Below are 27,232 nucleotides of genomic sequence, written 5' to 3' on the forward strand. Positions count from 1 at the left end.
CTCCTGCATCATAACTACCGAGCCTGTGCTCTAGAGCCTGGGAGCCACCACTACGGAAACCAGGCACCCTAGAGCCTGTGCTCCACAACAAGAGAAGCCAGCACAACTAGAAGAAACCTGTGCACCGCAACTGCAGAGCAGCCCCCGCCTGCCGCAGCTAGAGGGGAAAAATCCGTGCTCTTTCAAAGATCTAGCACAGCCAAAAATAAAATAAATTTTTAAAAAATCGGAGGTTGATAAAAGGTCGCCAGTCTCTAGTTTTGCCACATAAAAGACATTTTAAAAAGCAATGATAGTCCTCTAGGCTCTGTCATTTCGTGAAAGAATGTACATTTCAATACTCATTCTCCAAAAAAGAATGAAGGACATTATAGTGGACTGAAGGAGAGTCTCTCAAAACAAATACACTTAGTTTTAGGGAAAACTTACCCCTGCCCTCTTCATTTTCCGTGGTCCCCCAGGGAATGGTGAAAATTTTGTCATCAATTCACGTGGGCCTGTAACAGGCCTCTACGAGACTCACCAGCTGTGGGTACCCCTTGGGGCTGTCTCCTTATTCTGTTCCCCTTTGACTCTTTCCTCACTAATAGTCTGCATAATAAGGGATAGTTAGGGAGTCTGGGATGGACATGTATACACTGCTATCTTTAAAATGGATAACTAACAAGGACCTACGGTATAGCACAGGGAACTCTGCTCAGTGTTATGTGACAGCCTGGATGGCAGGGGAGTTTGGGAGAGAATGAATACATGGATATATACATGGCTGAGTCCCTTTGCTCTCCAACTGAAGCTATCACAACACTGTTCATCAGCTGTACTCCAATATAAAAAGTTAAAAAAAAAAAGAACCCAATATAGGGTAAGAAGGGAAGAGGGTAGCTAAGAAGATTTCTGGCAGTGTGGAAGGTTCCTCTATGCCAAGATTTGGGGGAGGTATGCGGAACACAGTACATACCCCTTCTTCATCCAGCCGATCTGTGCATTTCAAGTTAGTGTCAAGAATGACCTTCATGGTCTGAGTATACCCGCCCAAGGAAGCGTGATGCAAAGCAGTCCAGCCACTGTGGTCACTGTTAAAGAAGAGAAAAGCTGTGCATTTACCTCATAGATGAAAAGGGGAAGGACACCTCCCAGTTGAAAGTGGGTCTGGTGATCAGAGAAAATAAGCCATACCTGAGACATTTGAGTTCTAGCAAGTAATTCTGTGTTGTTGTTGCTGTGCTGCTAAGTTGTGTCAGACTCTTTGCAACCCCATGGACTGGAGCCCACCAGGCTCTTCTGTCCACAAGATTTTTCAGGAAAGAATACTGGAGTGAATTGCCATTTCCTTCTCCAGGGGATCTTCCCAACTCAAGGATCAAACCCACATCTCCTGCATTGGCAGGTGGATTCTTTAGCATTTGAGCCACCTGGGAAGCCCAAATATGTATTACCTGGTTAATTAAACGTGAGTTAATTTCAAGCTTAATTGGGTGAGGGCCTCCCTGGTGGCTCAGACGATAAAGAATCTGCCTGCAATTCAGGAGACCCAGGTTGGATCCCTGGATTGGAAAGATCCTTTGGAGAAGGTAATGGCTACACACTCCAGTATTCTTGCCTGGAGATTTCCATGGACAGTGGAGCCTGGTTGGCTGCAATCCATGGGTAAAAGTTGCAAACTCTCAGTTATAAGATAAATACTAGGGATGTGGTGTATGACACGAATAAATATAATTAAAACTGTTGTCTGTTATAAATGAACATTAACAGAGTAAACCCTAAGAGTTCTGAACACAAAGAAAAATTTTTTTCTTTTTTCTTCTTTTTCCATTTCTTGGTATCTGTATGAGATTAAGGGTGTTCGCTGAACTTACCGTGGTAACCCTTTCATATGTTTTACCTCTTAAGCTTACACAGTGTCAATTATAATGTAAATAAAATTGTAAAAGAAAATAAAGTCTATAAACACATTATCAAATACTTTGGGTGAGTGAAACTAGAGCTAGCATGTCTGTGTCATACATATTTTCTTTAAGGCTGTAATGTACTTATACACACTATTTTCAATATTGCTTTATTCTTTCACTGAATATTGTACCAAAAATTTTTCCATGATGGTGTTATTAATCCTTGTGGTTACCATTCATGGCTAATAATGATGATGATCATTATAATAATAATATCATTATACAAAACATGGATAGAAGATGCTTAGCTTAGTGCCACTTATTTTTTCTAAGAGTTCAGGTCTAAAGAGATTGTTCCTCTCATGCTCTCAAAAATTCTTACTTGATCCTTTAGGGAAATGTCTGTCTTTTCTCTCAGAAATTCAAGATATGAGTACAGTGAACACTTGCCTATTTTTCTTCTCCAGGGGAAGGAAATTAGACATAGAAAAAAATGTGGGAGATACTGACACAATTTAATTTCAGGGCCAGTGAATAACCGTATTAGGTGCAAGAGACACCTCACTATTACAGTTATGACATCGTTATGCAAGAGCTCTTGTCTTCTGGGTTCACCAGGTGTCCCCTTTGCAAGTCTGTTGCCTGGTGTTCATTTGGAAGCAGGAAGGAACTGAGCAGAACATTGATTTCACGGCTGCATCACTGCTGTGCTGGGGTTGGTACTCTGATAAAGAGATGTGTTTTTTAACATTAGCCTAATAAACTCTCTGCTACCGCGTTGGTGCAATTAGAAATTAGCCCATCATACATCTATGACACGCTTCTGGGTTTTCCTTTTATTTTTACAAAGATGTCATTTAATGATGCCACTTTTTATTGTACTTAATTATTTTAACTTGGGCTTCCCTGGTGGCTCAGACAGTAAAGAGTCCACCTGCAATGCAAGAGACATGGGTTCAATCCCTGGGTTGGGACGATCCCCTGCAGGAGGGCATGGCAACCCACTCTAGTACTCTTGCCTGAAGAATCCCCATGGACAGAGGAGCCTGGCGGGCTACAGCCCATGGGGTCACAAGGAGTCAGACATGACTGAGCAACTAAGCACAGCACATTTTAACTTGGTTTTGTTTCATATGTTAGATTTCTTTTGTAGTGAAATTCAGGAAATTTTTATGTCTCATTTTGTAGCTTAAAGGAAGTTCTTCATGTCCATCAGTCATCATATTGAATGAGATGTAGAGTCTTTAATTTGTATAGCATGTGTGTGTGTGTCTGTAAAAACACACTGCCTTGTGTCTGCCAAAACAGCTGATAGCATGATGAAGGTATATAGGAGAAGGGATATCTCAAAAATTCTGGAAACTACACAAAGCCACTTATTCTGTGACTTTGAACAAGGCCTTCAGCTCTATGAACCTCAGTGTTTTCAGTTGGAAATAATACTGACTTCCCTTTCAATATTTGAGAAATCATGTTATGTTTTGAGGATTAAGTGAAATGGGTAAAAGTACTTAGTGAGATTGAAAGTGAGATATCATAATCAAAAATAAATAAGAAAAACAGCCTGACAAGTCTAGCCAGTTACAGAGAAGATGTAAATATTGCAGTCTTATATCCTCACCTGAGAAATAATGCACCCTTTTTCAGAAGCAGCTGAACAACTTTATCATGCCCGTTCTTTGCAGCCAGGTGGAGAGGAGTCATTCCATGCAGGTCACCTTCATTCAAAAGCCTCGTGTCACTTATGTCTTGCAGGAGCCTCTGACAGGTATTGATACGCCCATAACTTGGAAAAAAAAAAAGTTTAATATTTTCAAAGCAAACATTTAACAGAAAGAAGACATGCTCATAAGATGCTTAAAGTGACCCTTACCTGGCTGCAAAATGCAGGGGTGATTTCTTATCTTTGCTTTTGGAATGAATGGACACATTAAAGTTAAGTAGGTTGTTTACAGAGACAGGGACCCCCTGTCGACACGCATAGTGCAGAGGGGTGCACCCATCATTGTCCTCGTCCATCACCAGCTCTTTTATATGTTGCATCTATAGGAAAGATGGATATTCTAAATATAACTCTGTGATGATGCTAACAGAGTGTTTTTCAACCTATTTTGTAGGACAGTATTTTCTAACAAGGACCAATATATACACCTTGAGTAGAAAGTATAAATAACCTTAAGGGTTATATACCAGGGACTTCCCAGGTGATGCTAGGGGTAAAGAACCTGCCTGCCAATGCAGGAGATGCAAGATATGTGAATTCGATCCCTGGGTCAGGAAGATCCCCTGGAGAAGGAAATGGCAACCCACTCCAGTATTCTTGCCTGGGAAACCCCATGGACAGAGGAGTCTGGCAGGCTGCAGTCCATGGGGTCGCAAAGAATTGGACACAACTCAACAACTAAAAACAAGGATACCAGAGTAAGATAAATGCAGATGAAGATGGGTTCTCTGTCTCCCTATAATGCATATTACGTATTAAAGGTGCTGAGAAATCCTAACAATTGGAAATGTATTTAATATTTTAAACCCAACATTTTCCAAATGTATTTGACCACAAACCAACCTTCTCATCTCTCCCTTCATTCCACCCCCCACGCCCGGCCCAGTAATACTTAACAGCTTAATGTTAATGTGCTCTGTTAGTCAAAATTAGCAAAACTGTTAAATTAGTATCACTTTAAAAAAATGAATAAAATAAAATGAAATGAACATCACTTTATCTTTTTAAATAAAAATCAAATGGCAAATGAGCAGCTTAAATCAATCCATAAACATTTTATATTTTAGATATTCAAATATACTTGACTCTTTAAGACACAGACTATATTTATATTTATTTATATATTTATTTAAAAAGTATGATGCACTTCAAATGTGCCTAATAGTCACTCAATAAGTATTAGTTGGTGAATATAAATATAGAGATAATGTTTTCAATTTGTCAATAAACATGTTGAGTAGTTTTTCTTCATTGATTAGGAAGTGCTGCTAATTCATTCATGTACTTGACTTCTCAATTGATACACAATTCATAATGGTCCAAGAGTGAAGGAAAGGCATTCTATCATAGATAAGGATATATGGAAACTCTCCATAACTTAGAAAACAATCTCAATGTAATTTATTTTTATCATTATCATAATCATCACTACTATATTGTAAAATATATATATATGTCAAATATGACGTCTTTCTTTAAAAATAAAATTTAAATTTCAGATTCAGCCTTCAAAGGAATAAAAATCATAATAAATGAAATCAATTTACTCTCTGTTGAACTCAACTCACTTTATGGAAATCCACACATATGTATTACCTGCAGAAACTCAGGATGCAAATTTTTTAATCCATAAGGCTGTTGAACAGTCAAATGCAAAAAATTACGTCCAAGATTATCTTTTATGTCCACACGGGCACCTAAAAAGCACAATATAAATATAACGCCTACTCATTTATTTAAAGCATAGCCTATGGTGGATTTTCAATGTAAGAAAATAAAAGATTGACTTAAAACTTTGCCAGTGTTTAAGTTAGGGACCTTTATTTAGGTACGAAAACTAAACATGGTTTAAAATGTGTTTATCTTATAGTGTGCATGTGTGTGTACAAAGGGGTAGAGGATGTGTGATTTGTTACATTATCTAATATATGAGGTCTCATCTTTTAAAACATAAAATAGAATTATAAAGAGATTAGAGATCAAGAGAGAAGAGGTGAAGGTATCTCTTTTCTTCATTATCAGCCTGGGTTAGTATCTAAAATGGGAACAGTTATAGCATCTAAATCAGGTGGATCGGTTCACTGAGAGGATGCAGATAAAGTGTTTAGTAAAAGGTTATCAGTTATTGTTCTGAAGTTATCTTTTCAAGTATTATGCCCTACTGGGCTGAAAATTATTCTAGATATGGGATGTATGCCATTTGTGTTCATACCACCTGGCCCATAGCCTGGCACACAATAAATGTACACTGAATGTTTAACCAAACCGAGTAGAAGTTCTAAAGGCCTGGCTCAGTCCCTTAGTACCTTTAGAGAGGAGCAAATTTACAGTATTCCAGGATGCAGAAGCAGTTGCTAATAGAAGTGGAGACCGTCCTTCAGAATCGGTGATATCAATATCTGCCCCCTAAAATAAAACAAGTTGTTCAACAAAGAGCCTGCGAACAGACAAAACAGCTCATACTACAATCTGTAACTTAATGTTCATTCACTGGGACAGAATGTCCAAAATATAGCTAGCACTCACGCACATAACTGCTTGACATTTCCCTGTAATTCACGTTGTATGAATCATAGAGAAAATCAAGGTCTTATTCTATAACTTCAACAACCGAAGTCCTTCTCACATGTTAATCTTTTGACTGACATCTGGCAGTAGATCTATCTTCCTGCTGAAATTATAAAATGCTGACCTATATCAGTAGTTTAGTTCCCACTGTAAGAAAACATTATTAAATATCTGTGGTTTAAAAAATCTAAGTTGATTGCATTTGTCATTCTAAAAGCATTCACAAGAAATCATTCACTTCTATTGCCAAGAGAGTGGATTCTGGGAGCTCTCATCATAAGGAAAAAAATTTTTTTGTAACTCTCATGGTGACAGATGGTAGCTGGACTTGCTGTGGTGGTCACTTTTCATTGTATACAAATATTGAATCATGCTCTACACCTGAAATTCACATAATAGTATGAGTTAATTATAACTCATGAAAAAAAAAAAACTGTTCTCTTTTTAAAAACTCTACTTCATCTGAAACAGATGAACTGAAATAACTGAATTGAAATCATTCAAATCCTAAAGTAAAATTTTAGTCAAATGTTAAAAAATTTTTGCATTTGGGAAATCACATCTCATATGTATATATTTTTAGGGAATAAGTTGGTATTTACCATTACATATTATGGTTATAATATTTGATATGACAAGAAACAAAAACTTTTTAAAAGTTCATGGAAAGAATTCTATCTTTTGCACAGGGTAGTAAAAATAGCTTAAACTCCGATTGGGGCTAGGATCCTGTTCTTTTGGGACCCACTGAATACAGACAAGGGCAGCCTGATAGTGATCAGTGAGGTCCTGCCATGCTCTTACAGGTGAAGAGAGGGCTGTATTTGCAGGAAATGTGAATAACAAAATCTGGGCTATAATGAGTCTTCCAGGGATTCTCCTATGTAAATACCACAATTTCAATAGTTGCTATTGACAACAAGCACAGGTTAAATACTCCAGGCCAGACTCCATTCATTACTGATATGATAGGGCTTAAATAAATACATCATAGACTTATCTGTAGAAAGGGCTTACATTGAACCCAAAAGCTGCCTGATTGCATTTCTTCAAGTGAGAAAGGTCTTGCGCTTTCACTTGTAACAAACCTTGGACAGTATTTTTAGTTCTTCACATTCTCATTGTTTGAAAGCTGGCACGGAGGCAGCAGGGGTAGAAGATTATCATGGAAGGTGAAGGGCGCACGTGCTTTCTGTCCTGCCTCCACCTGCAAGCCACTTGTACTGAAGAGGGGTTGACAGAGTCAACAAGCCTGACCCTTTCCCAGGACTGGGTCACAGGAGAGCATTCCTTGCCATGAACCTATCAACTCCCCACAACAAAAATGCATTGATATGGGCATCAAAAGTACGCTCTGGTACTTCTAGCTTCCTGGCAATGAGGTTTGGCCATTATGCATTCATATACAATATACCCTATTTGTGAATGTGTCAAGTATTTTTTTTTCTTCTAGTTTTATTGAGATATAATTGACATGTTGTTGTTCAGTCGCCAAGTCATGTCCAACTCTTGGTGACCCCATGGACTGCAACATGCCAGACTACTTGTTCTCCAATATCTCCTGGAGTTTGCTCAAATTCATGTCCATTGAGTCAATGATGCTATCTAACCATTTCATCCTCCACCACCCCCTTCTCCTTTTGTCTTCAATCTTTCCCAGCATTCAGGGTCTTTTCCAATGAGTTGGCCAAAGTACTGGAGCTTCAGCTTTAGCATTAGTTCTTCCAAGGTGGCTCAGACAGTAAAGAATTCGCCTGCAATGCAGGAGGCCCAGGTTTGATCCCTGGGTTGGGAAGATCCCCTGGAAAAGAGAATGGCAACCCACTCCAGTATTGCCTGGAAAATTCCATGGACAGAGGAGACTGGTGGGCTCATGGGGTCACAGAGTCAGACATGACTGAGCAACTAACACCTTCACTTTCATAACTGACATACAGCACTGTATAAGTTTAAGGTGTGTGGCATAATAATTGGACTTACAGATATCAAGTAGTGATTATCACAGTAAGCTTAGTGTACTCCCTCATCTCAGAGATACAAAATTAAAGACATAGAAAAAATTTTCAAAATGTTTTGCAAATGTATCAATCATCTTTTTGTAAACTCTTCTGCTTGTAGGCAAGAAATCAAAGCGAAAAACAACTATTGTATATTAATGCATATGTGTGGAATACAGAGCAATGGTACAGATGAACCTATCTGCAGGCAGGAATGAAGATGTAGAGAACAGATGTGTGGACACAGGGGTAGGAAAGGGTGGATGAACTGGGAGAATGGGATAGACATATATACTTCCATGTGTAAAACAGCTAACGGGAAGTTGGTGTATAGCACTGGAACCTCAGCTTGGTGCTCTGTGGGGACCTAGATGGATGGGATGGGGGAGTGGGAGGGAGATCCAAGAGGAGGGGGATGTGTGTATACTCGTAGCTGATTCACTTAATTGTACAGCAGAAACTAATACAATATTGTGAAGCAAGTATACCCCAAATTGAAAAATTTGGCTGAATTTTGCAGATTCATGGTATGTAATTATATGATTTTTCAACTGTAAATAGTAATAAAAAATAAATCTGTCAAAGAAATAGTTACCACTGAAATTAAGTAGTCAGCGAGTTCATGGTGATCAAATAATGAGGCTCTGCAAAAAGAGAATTATAAGCATATTAAGGAACTATTGACATAAATATACAACATAAAGCTACTATTCAATATATTCAGAAAGTGAATTTAAAGGATCATTGAATAACATGATAAAAGGCTAGGGAGTTAATAACCTTTCAAAATCTACAATTGGATTCTGATTAGGGTAACTTTTCAAGTAGGAGTAATAGCGAAAGATCAAATACATCACAAGATTTTCTTCCTCATCTTTCTGCAAACCTATTTTCTCCTTGTAAAAAACTATCATGAACATGTTCTGAAGTGAACAGTAAAATCTGTCCTAAGAGTTTAAAATAAAAGGCCAAAATAACTGGCTATCACCACTGTGACTATGAGAAATAGCAACAGTTGCATACAAGGTACAGCTAAGATTTACCTGCAGGGTTCACAATGTCCCTTTGTTGGCAAAGTTAACAAGGCAGTGTTAGCGTTCCTAAAGTTTTAGGAAGCCAAAAAAAAAAAAAAAACCCCAATGGATATAACTGAAGTCACTTGGTATCATCTCACAAGCAGCCATAAGGATAATGTTAATGAATACAGAAAATACAGATTTTTAATCTATATTAAAGCATGACCATAACAAATGTTAATACCAATGATTTAAAAGTCTGTTTCCTAATGCAAATCTTATTTCTTTGTTCCTACTCAAGACTATCTCCTCTATTCTTAACTTTCTGTGTATGTCTTAGTATCAGCTTGCCAATTTTCATTCAAAATTCACAAGAGGTTGCATTCTAAATGTTATTAGATGTATTGAGCAATTTTAAGAGTCAAATAATGTTAATTTAAGGCCCCGTTTGATTTGTTCTGTATCTTCTCAGTCTAGGGCTCTGGTACTCCAAGTGTGGCCTGCACACCACTGAGATCTTTGCACGACAGCAGCAAAAAAAGCTGTGGACCAAGGAACAAACTTTCCTTTGAAGCTCAAGATGAACCCCCATGTCACTGGCTATGAAAAGAACATTCCAGGATCATAGATCAGCATTAGGTTCATCTGAATTGGACTGAACTAGTCCAAGAAATCTTCAGCCAACTCAAGTTGAAAGTGTCCAGCTAGTCACCAGGCTAAGTATATTTTTTGGTCAGGTAGATGGGTCTGTTATCCTAAAATAACTCCTTCTTGTGCATATTTGTGTATTAAAGCTCTATTGTAAATGTACACATTTTAACTACACTCAGATCACTGCTGCTGCTGCTGCTGCTAAGTCGCTTCAGTCGTGTCCGACTCTGTGCGACCCCATGGACGGCAGCCCACCGGGCTCCCCCATCTCTGGGATTCTCTAGGCAAGAATACTGGAGTGGATTCTGAATTGGCTAAACATTGGCATCACAAAGAGTGTTTAAAAATTCCTGAGAGTCAACAGCAATTCTGATGTAATCTTGAGTATGAATTAATGTTGGGATTTTATAATTACTCACAGGATTCTAACGTGTAGTAGTTTGAAAAATATCTGGTCTAGCAGTTAATCTGTCTACTGAGTTTTTGTTTTATTTCAATATTTGGTTTTTTTTCCTGTCTAGGGTTTCCAACTGCATCTTTTTCACATCACCAATCTTTGATTCATAAATGCCAATTTGTTTTCCATAATGCCTTCTCTTAATGCATTTACTTTACAAATTGACCATTCCTTCTTTTAAATTTCTGAAAGTTTTAAATACCTTTATTATGAAATTATTTATAAATTGCCCTGTTATTTCTATTTCTTTGGAAGTAAATTAGCCTTTTGTCGATTAGATTGTCATAATCTTATTAATTTCCTTTATGCTATGAAATTTGAGTTTGCAAACTCATCCTGCATGGAAGTTCCTTGGAGTTTCTTCTGTTCGTGCATAGCCATTATGGCTAGTGGTTTTGCTAATGTGCACACTCATGCCTCCATCTCCCCAGTTTAGAACCAGATCTTATATTGGTAGCTAGAGTTTCTTTTTCACTGTGGGATAGTGTATATTTCTTGGTTCAGTTACTTATTGAGACTATCTCAGCTCTTCTTCTGCCATTCCAAGCTTCTAGCTCTGCCTCCATGCGTATTGTGTGTGTGTGAGAGAGAGAGACAGACAGACAGACAGACAGACAGAGACAGAGAGAGATGGTGAGAGATAGAGACAGAGAGACAGCAAAGCCCCTTCTCAGCCATTTCTTTCACTCACATAGGGAACAGCCAGTTTTTGTCTTTGCAAGGAATTGAACACTCAGTCAACACTGCCTGTTTCCTGTTTTAGCAGCTAGTAAGCCTATAATTTCAGATGCTTTTATCTGATGTGTATTTCTGTTAAACTCAACAGAAGTATTTATCTTCTTTGGAGCTTGGCTATCATTCCTTAAAACTAAGTACATATATGTTTTGAGAACTTTTACATGTAATTGTGGGACTACGTCGAAAGGGAAATCAAGTGGGAAAAGTGGACCACTCATATGTACCTATTCTATTATCCCCACTGAGAATGAAGATAACACACATGTGAGGACCTGAAACAGGTTAGAAAGGTTTTGAAAAGCCATGTATGTTGACCTCCTGAGCATATAGGAAGTGAATCTTGAGCCTATAGCCACTGGATAAAGAACTGATCCAGAATATTCCACTGGAGAGTTTATCCTATGAAAATCTGTTCAACTTTCTATTTTTGATTCCAGAGGAACATAGAGATTGCAGTTGAACCACAGGATCTTTGTTATCTCTGCTCTTTTCTTTTGAACAATGGATTCTCTGCTACCATAAGTAATAACTTTGTCTTGTCTTCTTAATTAAACACATGAAGACAAAAAGTCTGTACTCAGAATGATAGGAAGAAAACTTGCCTGTGAAGCAGTGTCTCGTGATTTCCATCCACCTCATTAACAATATCGCTGCTGCCAGAATAGGAAGATACCATTAGCTTAACGATCTCAGTGGCTCCCTGGGTGGCAGCAAAATGAAGGGCTGTGCACTTCCCTTTCTGTAAAGAGTTTTGATATCAGCATCAATCAATATTCCATCCCAATTTAAGGATCAAACCTAAATTCAGTTGCTTTTTTCTTCCCAGTCCAACAAAATCAAGGAGTATGGAATTTAAGATGGCAAAGAGTAATCAGTTTCACCTATTGAGAAGCCTCAACATAAAAGTCATAGCTAGCAACATTATTTCCTTGCAAGGCGACAGTTCTTGACAGCTCCGACTGTACTTAGCTTCTATCATCAGTGTCTTTATCTCTACTGTAGCTGTATCTGTGTTTGCAACTGTCTTTGGTAGCTCTCAAAATTCTTTAGATAGATTGAAATTTGAGAGAATCTCTTTTTCTGCTTTTGCGTGAATAGCAGGAAGTAACATCTATCCAAATTAACTGTGAAAGAGCTGTAGGGCACTTTGGCAAATAGAACATGAGCAATTCTACGAGAGGAATCTGAACAGTTACCTCCAGCAGGTCCAGCTGTGCACCATTGTCCAGGCACATTTTAATCATGTCCAAGTCCCCACTTTGAACTGCCATGTGGAGAGGGCTGGCTTTCCCACTGTTCACAAAGTTAATGTGACACAGTCTGCTATACCCATGTTCCTCACCTTTAGGAGAAAATAAAATTCAAAAGAATAAATGCTATGAATATATAAAAGATATTTTTTTAAAAAAGAAGAAATGACTTTTAGACTTACCTAAAAGCCCAGGGATAAATTACGTTATTTCTCAATAGCATCCACCAAAATAGGCTTCCTTATAGTACATAATGGAAGAAAGCTTCTACTCACCAAACTTTAATATTATTTCCATGCATTTTTTGGCACCCGAAAATGCTGCCTGGTGAATAGGGAAGCACCCCCATTTATTTGATTTACATGGCTTAGCTCCTTTATTTAACTGGAACAAAAGAAAGAACAAAAAAGAAGTCAAATGACAAAGATAAACCTGTCACAAGGATGGACAAGAATTTATATGCCTCTCCCATAACTTTTTGCTACTCTGTGCCTATGTAAAATTATTCACATAGGAAAGCTTTGTATAGTATGAAATCTGGACAAAAAAGTAATTTTGGAACTAGGCTAACATTCTGAACTAGAGACACTTTAAATTTTCTAATGACAAAGTAACAACATAGATACAAAAATTTCAACTTGATCTTCCACCAAAGTCAACATAGTTTTTAGTGAAATTAAGGAGATTTTAAAAAACATTATCATGATTGCTCCTATACCCTTGCTCATTTCCTTATACAAATAAAGTGATAATATTTCCCAGATCATTTTCCTGTCATTTGTGCAATTAACAAATGATTAGACCAGCAGTTGTATTAAATCATGAAAATCAGACATTTTTGCTAATGAATGTTCTCTACTAAAAAGTTGTTAAGATGAACAGAATGGTATATTACCTTCACCTCTGAGTCAACCATTCTCAATCATCATTTTCTATAGAACACTGGATTTCAGTTTTAAGTATCTCTTACCATGAAATGAGAGATTTTGAAAAAGCAAAAAAGTGTGAAGAAGCAAATACATGTATCATCTTGCTTTCTAGGGGCAGCATTGTTTTACATTTTAGAAGACAATATTTTCTGTCTTCTTTGAGTAAGTGATATTTATGTGTATACTATGTGATCACACCATTTTAAAAAGTATTATATTTAGTATTCTTAAATTATATGATTTTATTAAATACATATTCCATTTCAGTTCAGTTCAGCCGCTCAGTCATGTCTGACTCTTTGCAACCCCATGAATCGCAGCAAGCCAGGCCTCCCTGTCCATCACCAACTCCCGGAGTTCACTCAGACTCATGTCCATCGAGTCAGTGATGCCATCCAGCCATCTCATCCTCTGTTGTCCCCTTCTCCTCCTGTCCCCAATCCCTCCCAGCATCACAGTCTTTCCCATGAGTCAACTCTTCCCAGGAGGTGGCCAAAGTACTGGAGTTTCAGCTTTAGCATCATTCCCTCCAAAGAAATCCCAGGGCTGATCTCCTTCAAAATGGATTCCATTTGGAGGTACATACAATGAATCCCTAGTACTGAATTTCAACTTTTTCTCAGTTTTCTCTACTATATATAACACTGGTGTTAATATCAGTGATATCTTTAATTATCTCCTTGAGATGTATTCCAAGAATTGGGATTGATGAGTCAAAATACATTTGTGCCAACAGTGAATGAAATTCCCCAACTCATTACATTTTCTAACACTCATTACATTTTCAATCAAGAAGGAATTTTTGTCCTTTCAATTTAAGAGATTAAAAAAAATTTCATTGTTTTAATATCTTACTCTTTGATTACTAGAGAAATTAAATAAACTGTATGTGCCCCTTGCCAGTTTTCTGTCTTTTTCTTATAAATCTGTGAAAATACAGATAATTTTATATCCATTTAAAGATAAACAGATCAATATAATCATATGCTTTGTTGGCTCAGGTCAATCAATGGATTATAATCTAATCTAATACTGAACTCTCCATACAGTCCCTAGATAAGGCCAATGTGGTATTACAGGGTACTTTTCATTATTTTGATGAATTAATGGCTAGTATTTTTAAGACTGCATCTATGTGAAATTGATCTACATTTTTCTTTGGGGGGAGCTCTCAAGTTTTGGAATTATTATTATGTCTACTTTATAAATAGGAAAACGAGTACATCAAGGCTGTATTTAACTTTACCCTGCTTATTTAACTTATATGGAGAGTACATCATGAGAAACGCTGGGCTAGAAGAAGCACAAACTGGGAGCAAGACTGCCGGGAGAAATATCAACAACCTGAGATATGCAGATGACACCACTGTTATGGCAGAAAGTGAAGAGGAACTCAAAAGCCTCTTGATGAAAGTGAGAGAGAAGAGTGAAAAAGTTGGCTTAAAGCTCAACATTCAGAAAACAAAGATCATGGCATCTGGTCCCATCACTTCATGGGAAATAGATGGGGAAAAAATGGAAACAGTGGCAGACTTTATTTGGGGGGGGCTCCAAAATCACTGCGGATGGTGATGGCAGCCATGAAATTAAAAGACGCTTACTCCTTGGAAGGAAAGTTATGACCAAACTAGATAGCATATTGAAAAGCAGAGATATTACTCTGCCAACAAAGGTCCATCTAGTCAAGGCTATGGTTTTTCCAGTGGTCATGTATGGATGTTAGAGTTGGACTGTGAAGAAAGCTGAGTGCTGAAGAATTGATGCTTTTGAACTGTGGTGTTGGAGAAGACTCATGAGAGTCCCTTGGACTGCAAGGAGATCCAACCTAAAGGAGATCCTAAGGAGTCCATCCTAAAGGAGATCAGTCTTGAGTGTTCATTGGAAGGACTGATGCTGAAGCTGAAGCTCCAATACTTTGGCCACCTCATGTGAAGAGTTAACTCATTGGAAAAGACCCTGATGCTGGGAGGAATTGGGGGTAGGAGGAGAAGGGGATGACAGAGGATGAGATGGCTGGATGGCATCACTAACTCAGTGGACATGAATCTGAGTGAACTCCGGGAGTTGATGATGGACAGGGAGGCCGGGCATGCTGCGATTCATGGGGTCACAAAGAGTCAGACAAGACTGAGTGACTGAACTGAACTGAACTTTATAAAACTAATCTGCACAATGTCACTCTTTTCTTGTGCTACAGGAAGATTACCTGAAACAAACTTCTTTGCAAGTTTGAAAGAAACTATAAAATCTATAAAAGCCTATATTAGCTGGTTCCAGAGCTTTAACAAAGTATTAGCAATGCTTTTTTCCCTAAACTTTAATAGTTCCTTACAGATATTTAATTTTGTAGTCTATTTTAACACTTTAATTACTTTCAGTTATTTTAACACTTTAATTACTTTCAGTTATTTATCCATTGGGCTTCCCTGGAGGCTCAGATTGTAAAGAAACTGCCTGCAATGCAGGAGACCTAGGTTCAATCCCTGGGTTGGGAAGATCCCCTGGAGTAGAAAATGGTACTCATGCCTGGAGAATCCCATGGACTGGGAAGCCTGGCTGGCTATGTATAGTCCATGGGGTTGCAGAGTCGGACACGACTGAGCAACTAAGCACAGCACATGTATCCATTAAAAATAATTTTCAAATTTTCAGGATAGGATTGCATACTGATCTTTTGCCATTTAAAAATTCTCCTTCATATTTAATTAAATCCTTTTGCTATTTCTAATTTTGTTGATTTTTGCTTGAGGTTTTTCCATTGTGGTTGGCTGGTTCTTGGTTTAGTTGCTAAGTTGTGTCTGACTCTTGTGACCCCATGGACTAGCCCACCAGGCTCCTCTGTCCGTGGAATTTCCCAGTATAAGCTGTCATGATTGGACCAAAAGAAGTTAAATCTTTTTAAATTCTTTTTTGGTCCAATCATGAAAGCTTATAAGAATATATATTTTCATCCAAGTATATCTAGTAAATATGTTAAAAGGTACTTGTAATTTGTAATATCCCACAGATAGTCTGAAATTATTTTGTTTCATTTTATTTACTCCCTGGAGGTGGTGGAGAGGGAAAAGCAAGTGCTAAAAATAGAAAATCTGGCCTGAATAATGTACAAGTGCTTGAGGAATATTTTAAAGAAAGCTCTTTGATGAAATTCTAATACCACACTTAGAAGGGGCACTCCGTGGAGCAGGACTCAGCCATGGTGATAGATTCCTGAAGAGCTGGACTGGATCATCCCGAGAAATCTCACTGGAGAGAAGGCTGGCTCTTCGTGTTGGGCTATGGCTGAGGAGCTCAGTCATTATGTCATGCAAGGGTCCCTTTCTGAGAACCCAGGGCAGCTGTTTCTTCTCATCTTGGAAACAGATATGGCTGTTTCTCCTGGCTTTTATTTCAGGGCCCAACAATAATTTTGCAAATAACAATCTTCATCTTTCCTTTGACAATTCAGAAGCTCAGAGTCCCAAGTATGATTCACCTTTATGGACACACAGGCCATTACGCTTTGTTTTTTGTATTCTGGGCTTCCCTGATAGCCCAGCTGGTAGAGAATCTGCCTGCAATGCAGGAGACCCCTGTTCGATTCCTGGGTCGGGAAGTACTCCTGGACATGGGATAGGCTACTCACTCCAGTATTCTTGGGCTTCCCTGGTGGCTCAGCTGGTAAAGAATCCGCCCGCAATGCGGAAGACCTGGGTTCAGTCCCTGGGTTTGGAAGACCCCCTGGAGAAGGGAAAGGCTACTCACTCCAGTAGTCCATGGGATCACAAAGAGTCAGATATGACTGAATGACTTTCACATTCACTTTCATTCTAGGTTTGACCACCAGTCTCACATTAATTTTTCTTGTTGATATTTTCTTTTCACTTCAGTCATCTCACGTTCTCTGTAATGCTTTCCTATTTGTCTTCTGGAGGAAATTTCAGACTCATTTAAGATTTAAGGGGTGTGCTCAGTTGCTTCAGTTGTGTCCGACTCTGTGTGACCCCATGAACTACAGTCCACCAGGCTCCTCTGTCCATGGGATTCTCCAGGCAAGAATACCAGAGTGGCTTGTGTTGCCCTCCTCCAGGGGATCTTCCTGACCCAGGGATTGAACCCAAGTGTCCTGCGTTGCAGCCAGATTCTTCACCTGCTGAGCCATCAAGGAAGCCCTAAGGGGTGTGAACATGTACTCAAACTCATAGAACTGTTTTTTTCTGACATACTTTCTACATTTTATATTTTGCTAAAAGAGAAACTGAAAATAGTTTTATTTATTTTTTATTGTTTGGCCACACCACATGGCACATGGGACCTTAGTTCCCTGGCCAGGGATCGAACCTGTGTCCCCTGCATTGGAAACATGGGGTCTTAACCACTGAACCACCTGGGAAGTCCCTGAAAGCTGTTTTAAAGAACAAAAATTCATGTTGTACTAAAGGATAAAGAAAACAGGAAAAAATATAAATAAAATACAAACCAAAAGCTGCATGGCTTCACTGTTATCTGTGAAACATGTGATTATCAGAGCTGTGTTTCCATTTTCTCCTTCCAGATTAACATCGGTACTGCTGTGCTCAATCAAGACCTACATAAAAGAGGGAATAGTCAGTCAAAAGTTAACCTGCAGGTTTTCAAATAGGGTATTTGTCTTCCACTGGATGTTAAGCTTTCAGTACCAGGAACCATGTCCTTATTCATCTTTTCCATTACTCTCCCATGGATCTGACATGAAACCTTGCACCTAGTGGGTACTACAAAAATTTCTCATGTAGATGAAATAATGGCAATTTCTATAGCTCATTAATTAAGTCAACATGGAGTTGTAGAATTGAAAATTGACTAAAAATTGTAAATACTAGTTAACATTGCTCACTAAATATTTTTCACTTGTATTAAGTTAGCTATATATGTATATATATATATATATATAAAATTTTTACTGGAGTATAGTTGCTTTATAACATTGTGTTAGTTTCTGCTGTACAGCACAGTGAATCAGATGTACACATATATCCCCTCTCCCCTGGCTTTCCTTCCCATTTAGGTCACCACAGAGCAGTAAGTAGAGTTCCCTGTGCTATACAGCAGGCTCTCATTAGTCATCTGTTTTATACATAATAGTGTATCAATCCCAATTCCCAGTTTTATCTTACCCTCTTCCCCCACTTGGACTTCCCTGGTAGCTCAGATGGTAAAGCATCTGCCTACAATGTGGGAGACCTGGGTTCAATCCCTGGGTCGGGAAGATCTCCTGAAGAAGGAAATGGCAACCCACTCCAGTATTCTTGCCTGGAAAATGCCATGGACTGAGGAGCCTGGTAGCCTACAGTCCATGGGGTCACAAAGAGTCGGACACAACTGAGCGACTTCACTTTCACTTTTCACTTCCCCTCTTGGAATCCATACCTTTATTCTCTCCATCTGCATCTCTGTTTCTGCTTTGCAAATAGATTTTTCTAGATTTCAGATATGTGATTTTAATATATGAGATTAACTAATATCTACCAAAAATAAATTGATGGAGCCAAAAAATAAATTGAGAATGTGTGGGTGGTGATAAGGGAGGAATGTAAGAAAGGAGAGAGAGAGAGAGAAGAGAGGGAGGGAAGGGGAAGCAAACATGGGAGGGAACTGTTTCCTTTTCCCATCCTGACATTTGTCTTTGACCCAGATTGCAAGTATTCTGGGAAATGTCCATTAAAACCCCGTTCCTTCCAGGAAAGAAGAGATTCTCATGTAACAGAGATATAGCTTAATTCAATTGGTTCAAACTTAGTCTGGAACCAGAAACTCTTTCTCTGATGTAAGAAATGAGAATTCCTGCTAAAATGGTTAAGCAGTTTTTCTAATGGAATTTAATTGAAGACCTGTTACCCTTTCACCTGGCTGACTTACAGCTGATTATTGGCTAAGAGTCTATTGATCTTGAACTAGTTTTCTTCTAACAAAATTTTTCTTACATAAATGTCTCCCTCAAAAGAGAAATCTCAAAAAAAAAAAAAAAAGAGAGAAATCTCTGAATTAGCCTGCTAAAGGCCTTTTCTTTTGCAGCAAGACTCTGATAAAATTATATCATGTGCTCACACTAAGTTAAGAAAGAATTTATTAAACAAGCTCTTTCCTAAAAACTCTTGACTTACAAAAGAAGGCACACAGAGCTCCTAGTTAATAGAATGTGTCCTGATACGTCAGCAGATGAATCAGGCTTACTAATCAGCTCTTCTCATAAAGGAAAATACACTGGAATTTTAGGCCATAAGAACACACAAGAAGATTATGGATGAAGGAAAATGAGAACACACAGTTCAGTCAACGGACTTGAGGCATCGCCTTCTGTTCTTAACAGTCTGGATTGATTTACGTGTAAAGTAATCTACCCAAGTCTACAAGGAGAGGCTTTTTCTCTCTGCCCTCTTAAGAGTCACAGCTCATAGATCTGGAGCATGTTAGGGTGTTTCTTCTCACTGCCACTAGCGCAGTCTTTCCTAAAGCTGTGTTAAATTGTAGGTGGCAGGGGGCCCAGAGACAGCAACTAAACTGTGTGTGGGGAAGCGCCGGAAGCGCAGGGGGATGGGGCGGCGGTGCCGCGAATCTGGCCGCGTTGGAGGGGCCGGGCCGCTGCCTAGTCGCCGCGGCTGCCTCGTGACGTGGCACAGCCGAAGATTTAGATTTAACGCCGAGCCGGAGCTGCCCCGCCAGTCGCGGAGCAGGCCCTCACCCCGCTGTCCGGGAGCTTCTTCAGACACGCCGGCTAGCGAACCGTCCCCGCAGCCGTCTTTCTTCCTCAGCAGCTGTTTCCTCGCTGAGTTTTCTGGGAGCGTAAAAGGAGACGGCCCGGGGACGCCCCAAACCCCTTTTGTTCCTGCCCACTGCAAGTGCCACTACCGCCGTGGGCCTCGCCATCTCCTCCCTCTTCTCCCGCCTCTTCGGCAAGAAGCAGACGCGCGTTTTGATGGTTGAATTGGATGCTGCTAGCAAGACGACCGTTCTGTATAAACTGAAGTTAGGGGAGATAGTCACCACCATTCCTACCATTGGTTTTAACGTGGAAACAGTAGAATATAAGAACATTTGTTTCAAAGTATGGGATGTTGGTGGTCAAGATAAAATTAGGCCTCTCTGGAGGTATTACTTTCAAAATACCCAGGGTCTTATTTTTGTGGTAGATAGCAATGATCGTGAAAGAATTCATGAAGGAGCAGAAGAGCTGCAGAAAATGCTTCAGGAAGATGAGTTGTGAGATGCAGTGTTGCTGCTTTTTGCAAACAAACAGGACTTGCCGAATGCTGTGGCCATTAGTGAAATGACAGATAAATTAGGTCTTCAGTCCCCTCCTAACAGAACATGGTATGTTCAAGCCACTTGTGCTACACAAGGAACTGGTCTGTATGAGGGACTTGACTGGCTGTCAAATGAGCTTTCAAAACGTTAAATGAAGCTGGATATCTAACCAAGGACATGTTTGGTAGAATTGGTCTAGGCTTGTTACAACAAAATTAGTTTGCATCTTGGTTATTAAACAGTATCTGGGACTGGTTTGGGCAGAATATTACTGCATTTAAACTTATTTTGTTGCCAAGTATTGTTTACCAAGTATAATGTTGCCATTTAGCAATATGCTTGGTTTTAGAGATTCTCCTTAACTTGGGGGGGAAAAAAAGTGTCCTCTTTTAATTTTACTTCCCTTAAGCCTAAATGATGCCTGGAGGTAGCTAATGTGACACCTTTTAAATAAATCCATTTTGAATTTTTTTTTTTTGAGCCCACAAGGAATAATATTTTAAAGTTACCCCCTGCTACTTTAATAATACCTTTATCATTCCTGAGACAGTCTGCTGATTTTAAAAAATGTAGCATTCCATTTGTATTTATTTTCCCCCCTTGCCAAAAAGATTTTTTAATACTGCTTGTACCAGCCAGGGAAATGCTCCAAAACACTATTCAGATCTTGCACTGAGGAACTTCTATTTCTCCCCCCATTTTTATTGACTCCTGGCTTCCATCAGCCAGGCTTCCTTGGTGTGGGTTGGATTTGAAAATTAGTTCTGTGCTAGATGCAAAGAGTGCATATGGAGATGATTTTTAATCCTTAGAGATTGTCTTCCTTTATATTGTATCTCTTTTATGCTGCATGTTGCTTTTGGTATGAGCCTGACTCTTTGCCCAGTATATGATAGTTCTGCTGATGTTTTATTGTTTATTGGTGAACATATCTTCATTAAGAGTTTTTGGAAAACTCATCAAACTCAATGAATACGTTTTCTTCATAACCCATTTGGAATTATTCCTAATAAAATGATAAAAACATTAAAAAAAACCAAACCCAATAAACTGTGTGTCTAGTTCAAGCTCAGTCATGACCAGACAAGTCTGGAGGCTGGCAGGTGAGACCTCCAGAGATCCCTGTGGTGAGAATCCAGGAAGCCTCGTGGGAGGTCCAACTGTATACTTTGGGGTTAAGCCAAGAACTAAGACCTGCAGGCTACTGAGAAGCAAGGCCAGCCTCAACCCCGGTCCAATGTGCCCCAGGAAACACTGTGCACACCAGTGGTATCTGTGTAAGAACTGAGGTCACACAAGGTCACACATGGGTAACAGTTTTTTACTTTACAAACACAAGGCAGCAGTGGAAGGTTTGGGGGAAGGATGGATAATGGAGATTGAAATTGGCAAAAGCTGGTGTTATAAATAGGGCTTCCCTGTGGCTCACAAGGTAAAGAATCTGCCTGCAATGCAGAAGACCCAGGCTCAATCCCTGGGTCAGGAAGATCCTCTGGAGAAGGAAATGACAACCTACTCCAGTGTTCTTGCCTGGAGAATTCCATGGACAGAGGGAACCTGGTGGACTGTAGGTGGTATAAATAAACGGGAGAGGCAGGCCCTGAAGATGCAAGAACACAGAGAGACCCTCCTAAATTCCTTCTTCTTCTCTGGTGAAGCAAAAGGGCTTGAAAACATCTTTTGATGAAGTGATGGTTGGTAAGACTAAGCAAAGGAGAGACAACTAATTTCAGTTCCCTTACAACCCTTTTTTTTTTTTTTTTCCTTGTTCTGGTGTCACAAAGGAAAATCTGTTACATCCACCATCTAGTTTGTAAATCAGTTATGGGTTTATTTCTAGACTTTCTTCTATTTCAGTGTGATACCTATCCTTCTGTATTTGTTAGCCTGAAATTTTTATTTCTGTTAACAGTAGATTTCAACAGTTACCTGCCTGTGAGTTCCCAAATCACACTTTCAGAGGTAAGATTAATTAAGTCAATGAGCATTTGTTCTTGAAAAGAGCCTTCAGAGGAAGCACAAGAGTTCACTGGGGAAATGTGGCATCTCTCGGGGGGAGGGGTCTGCACTCACTGGTGGCCCAGCACGGATGATACAGAAGTAGCATCAGGCTCATGAATAATGCAGATATCGACAGAAACTGACAGCCTATTGCCAAAGGCCTCTCCAATAACCTCTGCAAGGGGCTGTTCTGATTTGTCTTCTTAGGCACAGATACTTAAACTCTCCCCTTCCCCTTCAGCCAGAACGCCTAGTTACTAATTTATTCATTCAAGAGCCATCATTTAGCAGCAATGCTGAAGACTGGAGATGTTCCATTAGTCACACACAGTGTCTTCTTCCAGTATAAGCAGTCAGAGTGGGAGATGAGTATGTGAACATTTGATTGCTGTACAAGGATTATGGCAAAGCTACATACAGGGCACAAGGGGAGAGTGGAAAGGGGGCTCCTCTCACACACTTTTTGCCTGACTTACAGGAGACAAGGACTCAGGGGGCTGAGAGGAAGGGGTCTGAACTAAGGAAGCATGGAGTTCATGGATACCCCTGAGGTACTGTTGGTGTATTATAGGCTGAGTAGGTTTGGGTATGGTGTGATAAACTGAATGTTTTTGTCCCTCAAAATTCATATATTAAAATCCTAATCCCCAGTGTGGTATTAAGAGGAGGGGCATTTGGGAAGTGCTTAGGTCTACAAGATGCAGTAGAAGGACGGGCGCTCATCTTCTCCTGTGAGAACTCCAAAATTACAACTCGCTGCTGAACAACCATTGACAGGAGAATGCTGCTGCTGCTGCTGCTAAGTCATTTCAGTTGTGTCTGACTCTGTGCGACCCCATAGACGGCAGCCCACCAGGCTCCCCCATCCCTGGGATTCTCCAGGCAAGAACACTGGAGTGGGTTGCCATTTCCTTCTCCAATGCATGAAAGTGAAAGTGAAGTCACTCAGTCATGTCCAACTCTTAGTGACCTCATGGACTGCAGCCTACCAGGCTCCTCCGTCCATGGGATTTTCCAGGCAAGAGTACTGGAGTGGGATGCCTTTGCCTTCTCCAGGAGAATGTTGGACCCCACCAAAAAAAGATACCCCACGTCCAAGGGCAAAGGAGAAGCCCCAGCAAGATGGTAGGAGGGGTGAAATTCTGTTTAGAATCAAACCCCATACCTACCAGAGACACTTGGAGGGCTAAAACAAAACCTTGTGTACACCAGGAGACTCCACAGAGACTGAGCCATACTTGCCTCTGAGTGTCTGAGTGTCTTCTGCGGAGGTGCGGGTCAGCAGTGCCTTGCCACCAGAGTAGGGGCTCTAGGTGCAACAGACCTGGGTATCACATAAGTCCTCTTGGAAGAGGTTGCCATTAACTCTACCATAGAGCCACCAGAACTTACACGGGACTAGGGAAACAGACTCTTGGAGGGCACAAACAAAACCTTCTGCACACCAGGACCCAGGAGAAAGGAGCAGTGACCTCACAAGAGAGTGACCCAGACTTGCCTCTGAGTGCCCAGGAGTCTCTGGCAGAGGTGTGGGTCGGTGGTGGCCTGCTGCAGGGCTGGGGGCACTGAGTGTGGCAGTGTGTGCACAAGACCTTTCGAAGGAGGTGCCATTTTCTTCATTACCTCCACCATAGTTTGCTCTCAGGTCAAACAACAGGGAGGGAATACAGCCCCGCCCATCAACAGAAAATTGGATTAAAGATTTACTGAGCATGGCCCCGCCCATCAGAACAAGACCCAGTCTCCCCCACAGTCAGTCTCTCCCATCAGGAAGCTTCCATAAGCCTCTTATCTTTATCCCTCAGAGGGCAGACAGAATGAAAACCACAACCACAGAAAATGAATCCAACTGATCACATGGACCACAGCCTCGTCTAATTCAACGAAATTATGAACCATGCCATAGGGCAACCCAAGACAGATGGGTCATGGTGGAGAGTTCTGACAGAATGTGGTCCACTGGAGAAGGGACTGGCAAACCACTTCAGTATTCTTGCCTTGAGAACCCCATGAACACTATGAAAAGGCAAAAAGATATGACACTGAAAGATGAACTCCCCAGGTCAGTAGGTGCCCGATATGCTACTGGAGAAGAGCGGAGAAATAACTGCAGAAAGAATGGAGCCAAAACAAAAACAACACACAGTTATGGATGTGACCAGTGATGGAAGTAAAGTCCGATGCTATAAAAAACAACATTGGGTAAGAACCTGGAATGTTAGGTGCATGAATCAAGGCAAATCGGAAGTGGTCAAAGAGGAGATGGTAGGAATGAACATCAACATTTTAGGAATCAGTGAACTAAAATGGACTGCAATGGGTGAATTTAATTCAGATGACCATTATATCTAGTATGTCAGCAAGAATCCCTTAGAAGAAATGGAGTAGCCTCATAAGTCAAGAAAAGAATCCAAAACGTAGTTTTTGGGTGCAGTCTTTAAAATGACAGAATGATCTCTGTTCCTTTCCAAGGAAAACCATTCAATATCACCATAATCCAAGTCTATGCCCCAACCAGTAACGCTGAAGAAGCTGAAGTTGAGTAGTTCTATGAAAACCTATAAGGCCTCCTAGAACTAACACCAAAAGAAATGTCCTTTTCATTATAGGGGACTGGAATGCAAAAGTAGGAAGTCAAGAGATACCTGGAGTAACAGGCAAATTAGGCCTTAGAGTACAAAATGAAGCAGGGCAAAGGCTACAGAGTTTTGCCAAGAAAATGTACTGGTCATACCAAACACCCTCTTCCAACAACATGAGACAAGACTCTACACATGGACATCACCAGATGATCAACATCAAAATCAGATAGATTATAGTCTTTGTAGCCAAAGATGGAGAAGCTCTATACAGAAACAAGACCAGGAGCTGACTGTGGCTCAGATCATGAACTCTTTATTGCAAAATTCAGACTTAAATTGAAGAAAGTAAGGGAAACCACTAGACCATTCAGGTATGACCTAAATCAAATCCCTTCCAATTATATAGTAGAAGTGACACATAGATTCAAGGGATTAGATCTGATAGAGAGAGTGCCTGAAGAACTATGCATGGAGTTTCGTGACATTGTACAGTAGCCAGGGATCAAGACCAAGAAAAAGAAATGCAAAAGGCAAAACGGCTGTCTGAGGAGGCCTTACAAACAGCTTAGAAAAGAAGAGAAGTGAAAGGCAAAGGAGAAAAGGAAAGATATACCCATCTGAATGCAGAGTTCCAAAGAAGAGCAAGGAGAGATAAAAAAGCCTTCCTCACTGATCAATGCAAAGAAATAGAGGAAAAGAACAGAATGGGAAAGACTAGAGATCTCTTCAAGAAAATTAGAGATACCAAGGGAACATTTCATGCAAAGATGGGCACGATAAAGGACAGAAATGGTATGGACCTAACAGAGCAGAAGATATTAAGAAGAGGTGGCAAGAGTACACAGAAGGACTATACAAAAAAAGATCTTAATGACCCAGATAACCCCGATGGTGTGATCACCCACCTAGAGCCGGACATCCTGGAATGCGAAGTCATGTGGGCCTAAGCATCACTACAAACAAAGCTAGTGGAGATGATGGAATTCCAGCTGAGCTCTTTCAAATCCTAAAAGATGATGCTGTGAAAATGCTGCACTCAATGTACCAGCAAATTTGGAAAACTCAGCAGTGGCCACAGGACCAGAAAAAGTCAGTTTTCATTCCAATCCCAAAGAAAGGCAATGGCAAAGAATGTTCAAACTATTGCACGATTTTGCTCATCTCACATGCTAGCAAAGTAATGCTCAAAATTCTCCAAGCCAGGCTTCAACAGTACATGAACTATGAACTTCCAGATGTTCAAGCTGGATTTTAAAAAGGCAGAGGAAAAAGAGATCAAATTGCCAACATCTGTTGGATCATTGAAAAAGCAAGAGAGTTCCAGAAAAACACCTACTTCCGCTTTATTGACTATGCCAAAGCCTTTCACTGTGTAGATCACAACAAACCATGGAAAATTCTTAAAGAGATGGGAATACGAGACCAGCTGACTTGCCTCCTGAGAAATCTGTATGCAGATTAGGAAGCAACAGTTATAACTGGACATGGAACAACAGATTGGCTCCAAATCGGGAAAGGAGTACGTCAAGGCTGTATATTGTAACCCTGCTTATGTAACTTATATGCAAAGTACGTCATGCAAAATGTTGGGCTGGATGAAACACAAGCTGGAATTAAGACTGCTGGGAGAAATATCAATAACCTCAAATATGCAGATGACCCCACCCTTATGGCAGAAAGCAAAGAAGAACTAAAGAGCCTCTTGATGAAAGTGAAAGAGGAGAGTGAAAAAGTTGGCTTAAAACTGAACATTCAGAAAACTAAGATCATGGCATCTGGTCCCATCCCTTCATGGCAAATAGATGGGGAAACAGTGAGAGACTTTATTTTTGGGGGCTCCAAAATTACTGCAGATAGTGACTACAGCCATGAAATTAAAAGATGCATGCTCCTTGGAAGAAAAGTTATGACCAACCTAGACAGCATACTAAAAAGCAGAGACATTACTTTGCCAACAAGTCCGTTTAGTCAAAGCTATGGTTTTTCCAGTAGTCATGTATGGATGTGAGAGTTGTACTATAAAGAAAGCTGAGTGCTAAAGAATTGATGCTTTTGAACTGTGGTCTTGGAGAAGACTCTTGAGAGTCCCTTGGACTGCAAGGAGATCCAGCCAGTCCATCCTAAAGAAAATCAGTCCTGAAAATTCATTGAAAGGACTGATGCTGAAG

The 27,232-nt window shown here is 40.0% G+C and overlaps 1 protein-coding gene and 1 pseudogene across 1 annotated transcript in view; one reads left to right on the forward strand and one right to left on the reverse strand.

Moving 5' to 3' along the window:
- The window catches only part of TRPA1 (transient receptor potential cation channel subfamily A member 1), a 57,668-nt gene that overhangs the window by 18,960 nt on the left and 11,476 nt on the right, over positions 1-27,232 (reverse strand). Inside the window, exons 4-13 of the mRNA XM_069600811.1 lie at positions 17,678-17,785; positions 12,565-12,673; positions 12,236-12,381; positions 11,642-11,778; positions 8,773-8,821; positions 5,919-6,018; positions 5,209-5,309; positions 3,763-3,932; positions 3,511-3,675; positions 959-1,073 (exon numbers count right to left, since the gene is read on the reverse strand). Of these exons, the coding sequence (XP_069456912.1) occupies positions 959-1,073; positions 3,511-3,675; positions 3,763-3,932; positions 5,209-5,309; positions 5,919-6,018; positions 8,773-8,821; positions 11,642-11,778; positions 12,236-12,381; positions 12,565-12,673; positions 17,678-17,785 (1,200 nt within the window). The remainder of the gene's footprint in view (positions 1-958; positions 1,074-3,510; positions 3,676-3,762; positions 3,933-5,208; positions 5,310-5,918; positions 6,019-8,772; positions 8,822-11,641; positions 11,779-12,235; positions 12,382-12,564; positions 12,674-17,677; positions 17,786-27,232) is intronic.
- Positions 19,771-20,798, forward strand: LOC138446248 (ADP-ribosylation factor 4 pseudogene; annotated as a pseudogene).

The sequence above is a fragment of the Ovis canadensis genome, chromosome 9 (genome assembly GCF_042477335.2).
Source record: "Ovis canadensis isolate MfBH-ARS-UI-01 breed Bighorn chromosome 9, ARS-UI_OviCan_v2, whole genome shotgun sequence".
Taxonomy (NCBI): Eukaryota; Metazoa; Chordata; class Mammalia; order Artiodactyla; family Bovidae; genus Ovis; species Ovis canadensis.